Source organism: Arachis stenosperma, chromosome 1 (assembly GCF_014773155.1).
Source record: "Arachis stenosperma cultivar V10309 chromosome 1, arast.V10309.gnm1.PFL2, whole genome shotgun sequence".
In the NCBI taxonomy this organism is placed as follows: domain Eukaryota; kingdom Viridiplantae; phylum Streptophyta; class Magnoliopsida; order Fabales; family Fabaceae; genus Arachis; species Arachis stenosperma.
This window is the reverse complement of record NC_080377.1, coordinates 116,218,192-116,225,447: the sequence shown is the minus strand read 5'-3', so window position 1 is coordinate 116,225,447 and position 7,256 is coordinate 116,218,192. Positions and strand designations below refer to the sequence as shown.

General features: G+C 42.9%; 1 protein-coding gene across 1 annotated transcript; it reads right to left on the bottom strand.

Annotated features, from left to right (window-relative positions):
- Positions 1–1,854: 1,854 nt before the first annotated feature.
- Positions 1,855–6,978, bottom strand: LOC130984193 (uncharacterized). Its single transcript, XM_057907578.1, has one exon. The coding sequence runs from the start codon at positions 6,976–6,978 to the stop codon at positions 1,855–1,857; it is 5,124 nt and encodes a 1,707-aa protein (XP_057763561.1).
- Positions 6,979–7,256: the final 278 nt, after the last annotated feature.

The window sequence follows — 7,256 nt, the reverse complement described above, 5'->3', positions numbered from 1 at the left end:
TTTCTGTTTGTTTCAAGCTAAAGGAGTATGGAAAGGGTTGTGGGTTAATTTGAATAGTACACCGGGTTTCTCTGTTTTCAAACTGTATAAGTCATCCTTTAAGGATTTCAAAGAAATGTTTTTGAAAGTGAAGTCCGTTGATGAGGAATTTCCTTTTTATATTGATGAACATTTGGGGGAGAAATTTCCCCTGTATTGGTGTTGTCATCCACAACATATATTGGGTGTTGATCTTATAAACAGTCGGAATGAATGTATAATTTCATTTCTGATGGAGATGGTTGGAAAAGGTGGTTTAATCTCTGTTTCTGATCTGCTTCCCTGGGAGGAAGATAAGAGTGCTGTTATTGAATATTTTGGTAAGAATTTGAAAAAATTCTGTGTTGGATTTACTATTTCTAGTTGATTGATCAATTTTATGTTGCAGCTGGCAGTTTCCCTAGTGTGACAGCATCTAGTCTGAGGTCGAGGTTCAAGGCCAAGAATTTTGAGGGATCTTCGTCCACTCAAGAGAAAGTTGATGGGGGCGCCGAAGTTAATCAGCCCCCTCCGAGGAAGAAACCGATTGTGTTTAAGAAGAGGAAATCGGAATCTGCTTTGATTGAGGAGGTGCAAGGGAAAGATGGGAGTGTTGCGCTGGAGGATTTATCAACTTTTTTGGTGAAACAAGAAAAGTTGCATGTCTTTGAAAGTGAAGGAGAAAGTTCTTCGGTGTGGAGTACAAGGTTTCCTTTTAGTGTTGTGGCGGATGAGGTCGTTCAGGCTTCGGTGGATAATAGACGAGTGGAGGAGGCTGGAGATCTAGGGGTGGATCAATTCTTACAGGTGTTATTTGTTTTATCTGTGTTGTATATATATATATATATATATATATATATATATATATATATTTTTTTTTTTTTTGAACACTGATGCCGTGTTTGTTAGGTGCTGGGCTTTCGTTTGGCTAGCATTGGAAGAAGTCAGGAGAAGAAGCATAGGAATTTGATTGGTGAGGCTTCTCAAGTTGCCGAGTTAAAGGAGCAACTCTTGCTGAAGGAAAAAGGTTTAAGTGAGTTGAAGAAAAAGCTTTCCGAAGTTGAAACTGAATTGAAAGTGGAAAAGGAGTGTCATGAAGAGATTTCTGGTCTGTTGAAGAAGAAAGAGAATGATTTGACGAATTTGAGTGATCAGATTGTCAAAGTGTCGGCCAAAATGAAAGAGGTTGAAACTCGTAAAGAAGGGGATATTTTGGATGCATTTGCTGAAGGTTTTCAGCGAGCTGTCAATCAAGCAAAATTTCTGTTTCCTGAAGGAGATTTTGCTGCTATGGACCCCGGTAAGGTAATTCGGGATGGGGACCTTGTTGATGATGAGGAGACTAATGAGGAAGGAGATGAAAATTTGGGCAGCTGAGAATTTTTAGTACTTTTGCTGTATGCTTGAATTTGCCAAGTAATAGTTTTGGCTTTTGTTAAATTTTGATACTTTTGATCATAAGAACTGTTTGTTTGAAAACTGACTTGATTAGGGTTGTATGTTTTCCTAATCATGTATTCTGTTGCCTTTGCTCGGCATTAATGGCAGCTTAAGTTATATTGTTTGCGCATTCGTCTTATAATAATGCGACTTTTAGGTGTGATCGGTTTCTCCCCTTGGGGGAGTTTTAGTCTTTAACTGTAGTGAATTCCCTTTCGGGTGATTTTGTGATCTGTAAAAAATGCATATCAAATAAAATGAAAGTTACATTTTATTAACAGCAGTACCTGTGACATCAAGTTTTCAAGGTAAGCCAGCCTCATTAAAACCTCCAAAAGCCAAAAAACCCTTTGGGGAAAAATGCTTATGGTAGGAAAAAGAGTACTGGCATGCTACTTAACTGTAATATCGTTTCAAGGAACCAACATTCCATGTGTTCGGGAGTATAGTGCCATCTAATTCTTCCAACTTGTATGCTCCTCTCCTGAGGACTTCATGTATTCTGTATGGGCCATCCCACGCTGCCGCGAGTTTCCCATGGGAGGGAGGTCGGCGAGCTTGCTCGGTCTTTCTGAGAACCAAATCGTGCTTGTTGAAAGATCTTTGGTGCACCTTCTGTGCATATCGTCGGCTAAGTTGTTGCTGTAATGCTCGGTGCCTGACTGCTGCTGCTTCTTGGACTTCTTCAATTAAGTCAAGCTCGGCCCGTCTAGCATTATTATGTTCTTCTGCTAATGTCCGCATTGAGCCTAATGATACTTCTATGGGGATCATGGCTTCAGACCCATATACCAAACGGAATGGGGTTTCTTTGGTTGTCGAGTGAGCTGTAGTATTATATGCCCATACTATTTCTGGGATGAGTTCGGCCCATAAGCCTTTTGCAGTCTCGAGCTTTTTGCGTAGGGCCTGCAGGATGACCTTATTGGCGGCTTCTGCTAATCCGTTGGATTGCGGATGTTCAACAGATGAGAAGTGTTGTTTGATTTTCAGATTCTGCAAAAAATTCTTAAAACCTTGGTCTATAAACTGTCGACCATTGTCAGTTGTAATGTGATTAGGTATACCAAATCTGCAGATTATGCTTTTCCAAACGAAGTTTATCATTTGTTCGGATGTTATTTTAGCCAAAGGTTGTGCTTCTATCCATTTAGAAAAATAATCAATCGCGACTACCAGATATTTTACCTGTCTTGGAGCAGTGGGAAATGGTCCTAGAATGTCAATTCCCCATTTGTCAAATGGCCAGCTTATCGTCGAACTATGCAGATGTTCTGCTGGCAGGTGCATGATCGGTGCATGCTTCTGACAATTTTCACAAGTTCGTACTTTGCGTTTGCTATCGTCTTGGATCGTCGGCCAATAAAAACCCGCTCGGAAGATTTTCTGTGACAGGCTTCGTGCCCCAGAATGTATTCCGCAAATGCCCTCGTGGGCTTCGGACAGCACAAGGTCGGCGTCTACCCTGTTCAAACATTTTAACAAAGGTCGAGAGAATCCTCGCCTATAAAGATTGTCATTTAACAATGTATAGTAGGAGGCCTGCCTTCGGAATTTATTTTTGTTTTGGATTTCTTCTGGGATGAGACCAGAACGAAGATATTGGATGTAAGGGTATTGCCAATTGTCATTATTAGTTGTGTTAAAAACAGTAAATACATCAATGCTCGGTTTATCTAGAGTTGACTGTAATAGAGTGGCGCTGTGTGCTTGTGTAGTTGCTAATTTTGACAGAATATCTGCCCTATGGTTCTGCTCTCTAGGTATGTGAGTAATGTTTATTTTTGAAAAGTTTTTCAGCAGTTGTTGGACAATATCTAAGTATTGCAATAAAATCGGGTCCTTTGTTTGAAAACTTTGGTTTACTTGTTGAACTACTAACAATGAATCGCAATAAACCTTTAAGTCGGTGATATGTAAATCGTTGGCTAACCTGAGCCCTGCTATGAGGGCCTCGTATTCAGATTGGTTATTGCTGGCCCTGAATGAGAATCTGAGGGAATGCTCGAGAACTATGCCATCCGAGCTTTCGAGTAATATTCCGGCACCAGCGCCTTGAGGGTTGGAAGCTCCGTCTACAAACAAGGTCCATCCTGTACTTGGGACTTCGGAACTTGGTTCGGTGAGCTCGGCGACAAAGTCGACGAGGTATTGGGACTTGACCGACCCTCTCGGCTGGTATTGAATGTCAAATTCTGACAATTCAATAGCCCATTTGATTAGTCTTCCTGCCAGCTCGGGTTTTGACAGAACTTGTCGGAGAGGCTGCTCGGTTCGGACAATGATCGTGTGGCTTTGAAAATATGGTCGAAGACGCCTAGATGAGAATACGAGAGCTAGGGCGAGCTTTTCCAGCTTTGGGTAACGAAGCTCGGCATTCTGCAAGGTCTTGCTCACAAAGTATACTGGTTGTTGCTTCTTATCTGTTTCTGTTACAAGAGCAGAGCTAATGGCAAAGTCAGTAATAGACAAATATATATACAACGGTTCGTCATACTTTGGTTTTTGCAGTATAGGGGGTTTTGAAAGGAATTCTTTTATATTTTTGAAAGCTATTTCACACTCTTGATTCCATTCAAAATGTTTTGCATTCTTTTTTAGACATTGAAAAAATTTTGAAGATTTAGGGGCCAAACATGGTAAAAATCTAGAAAGAGCGGCTAATCGTCCTGTTAGCCTCTGAACTTCCTTGATTGTGGACGGAGTGTGCATGTCGAGTATTGCGCGACACTTTTCTGGATTTGCTTCAATTCCTCGGCCTGTGAGGATGAATCCGAGGAATTTCCCTCCTCGGACTCCGAAGGCACACTTCTCTGGATTTAACCTCATATTATATTGCCGTATTTGGCCGAAGATTTCGGCCAGGTCCTGAATGTGAGAGTCTCCGGGTTTGGTTTTGGCGACCATGTCGTCAACATAAACCTCTATGTTCCGCCCTATCTGCTGTTCGAAAATCCTGTTCATTAACCGTTGATATGTTGCCCCTGCATTCTTTAAACCAAAAGGCATAACGTTATAGCAGTAATTACCATTCTCGGTTATGAAAGCCGTTTTTTCTTGATCTGTTGGGTGCATGAGAATCTGGTTATAACCAGAATATGCATCCATGAAACTTAAGGTGCCGTAACCACAAGAGTTATCAACCAGAGTATCAATACAGGGTAAAGGGTAAGCGTCCTTGGGACACGCTTTGTTTAAATCAGTAAAGTCGACGCACATGCGCCACTTACCATTATTTTTCCTTACCATGACCACATTGGCCAGCCATGTGGTGAATCTGATTTCCCTGATGAAATTGGCATCTATTAGCTTTTTTACCTCGTTTATTGATGCTTCTCGCTTTTCGATACCGAGGTTTCTTTTTTTCTGTGAGATTGGTCGGGCTGCTGGGTTTAATGCTAATTTGTGTGTTATAACCGACGGATCTATTCCTGGCATGTCGGCAGAAGTCCATGCAAATAGATCGGAATTTTCTCGGAGGAAATTTTCAAGGCTCTCCTTGCCTTCCGGGCTGAGGGAAGTGCCGACAAAGGTGAACTTCATCGGATCATTGCCTAATGTTATCTTCGTCAAGTCTTCGTTTGGCGTAGGCCGATCTTCAAAGTCGGCTCGGGGGTCCAACTCGGCTGATGTTATTGGCTCGGAATTTATGGAATTAACTTGTTGCCGTCCGAGCTTTTTGGGTGGCTTTAAGCTCATATTGTAACATTGTCGGGCTTCCTGGAGGTCGCCGTGAACTGTACCTATGAGATTGTCCTGCACAGGAAACTTGACACAAAGGTGAATAGTAGATACGATTGCAGCAAATTTATTTAAAAAAGGTCTACCTAGAATGATATTATAAGGGCTAAAACAATCGACCACGAGATATTGGATATCCTGTGTTTTATGTAATGGTTGCTCACCGAGTGTGGTTTGTAACCACACTGATCCAAGTACTGGAACTCGTTCTCCGGAAAATCCGACCAGGTCCCCGAAGTATGGTTGCAGGATATTACTGCTCAGCTTCATCTTTTCGAAGGTTGTATGGAATAAGACATCGGCACTGCTTCCCGGATCGAGTAAGACTTTCTTTACTATGAGATCTCCTAGCTGGATGGAGATTACGACTGGATCATCGAGGTTGCTGCTGACACCGTTAAAGTCGGCTGGTCGGAAAGTCACCTCTGGGACATCTATTAACGGCTGGGAATTTTTTAGTTCGTCTGCGACCGTCAACATAGCTCGGTACGTGCGCTTTCGGGCCGAGCTTGTGTGGCCGCCTCCTGCGTAGCCCCCTGAAATGCAATTTATTATACCTCGTGGTTGGGACGGTGCCTTTTCTTTCCCTTTAGCGGAGGTGTTTGCAGTCGAGGTGTCTGGGACAGGAGTAGTGTTCTTCTGAATATGCCCTGAAATAAATTTGTCCAGGTGGCCTTGCCTTGCTAGTCGCTCGAGGAGATCTTTGGCGATGATACACTCATCAGTCGTGTGTCCGTGCTTTTGATGAAAAGTGCAATACTTGGATCTGTCGAGTCCTTTTGGCTCTGGATAATTGCCTGCTTTGCGAGGTGGTTTTATTAACTTAGAATTGAGAATCTCCTTGATAATATCATCTCTTTTTGTGTTGAACTGAGTGTAGGAGTCATAGCGTGGGACCGGCTTGAATGGTTTTTTGCTGTCTCTGTTCTTATCATCCTCCTTACTGATGGCCGATTTTTCTGATCTCCTCGCCAGTCTGAGTTCTTCAACGTCGATTTGACCTTTGGCCTTTTCACGAAACTCGGCCAAAGTTTTGGGCTTTGTTACAGCGATGGTTTCCTGAAATTTCCCTGGACGAAGGCCGCTTTTAATGGCGTGGAGATGGACTTCTGGGTGGAGGTCTGGGATCCGCATGGCTATCTTGGTGAACCGAGTAATGTAGTCCTTCAAGCTTTCTTGCGGTCCCTGTTTGATGGTCGTCAAATAGTCAGAGTCATGAAGGTATATTGCGGATGCTGCAAAATGATCTTCGAATTGGGCAGCTAACTCCTGAAAGCGAGATATCGAATCTGCAGGCAAAGAACAAAACCAGTCAAGTGCAGGTCCGTCTAAAAAAGATGGAAAACATCGACAAAGAATTGGATCAGATGCACCGTTAACGATCATAATAGATCGGAATTTCTTAACATGCTGCTTTGGATCTCCCAACCCATCATACGGGGTTAGGGTTGACGGGAGGGTGAACTGTCTAGGAAGTTGGAAATTCATTATGTCTGCTGTGAATGGCCCCGTTGAGTTATCAGGTCGTTCGTCCTCATTATCCGGCTGGCCCTCTTCATCGTGATGATCTCCTTCATTGTTAGTTTGTGGTGTCTCGGAAACATGGGTTCGTTCATTATTTTCATGATTGTTATCATTGTGTTCCAAGCGAGCTTGTACTAATTGTGCAATTTGGTTCTGCATTCTCTGGTTGTCCTCCGCCATTCTTTGGTTTGCTTGTTGAAGCTCGGTCACCATCCTTAAAAGTTCGGATGGGGAGGGTGGGGGAACGTCAGCCATGGAATGTGTAAGGTCCTCTAGGGTTTATTACGAACGATGATTTCTTTTTTTTACGAGGCCCTTCTTCTAGCGCCAATGTTCTTACCGACTTGGGCTGAGGTATAGGTCGTCCTTTTGGGAAGATCAGTATGCCTCGAAGGTGCGATTTCAACTTCTTCTGCGAAGGATGACCAGGAGGGGGAGGTACCTGCAAAGGCACTCCAACGCTCAAGTCAGTGAGAGAATTTGTGAATATGGAGAGATTTCTTGGAAAGATTGCCTACCTTCTTCGTTCTGAT

What these genes read in the sequence shown, in the direction of transcription:
- LOC130984193 (XM_057907578.1), bottom strand. Translation starts at nt 6,978, where the DNA reads ATGGCTGACGTTCCCCCACCCTCCCCATCCGAACTTTTAAGGATGGTG.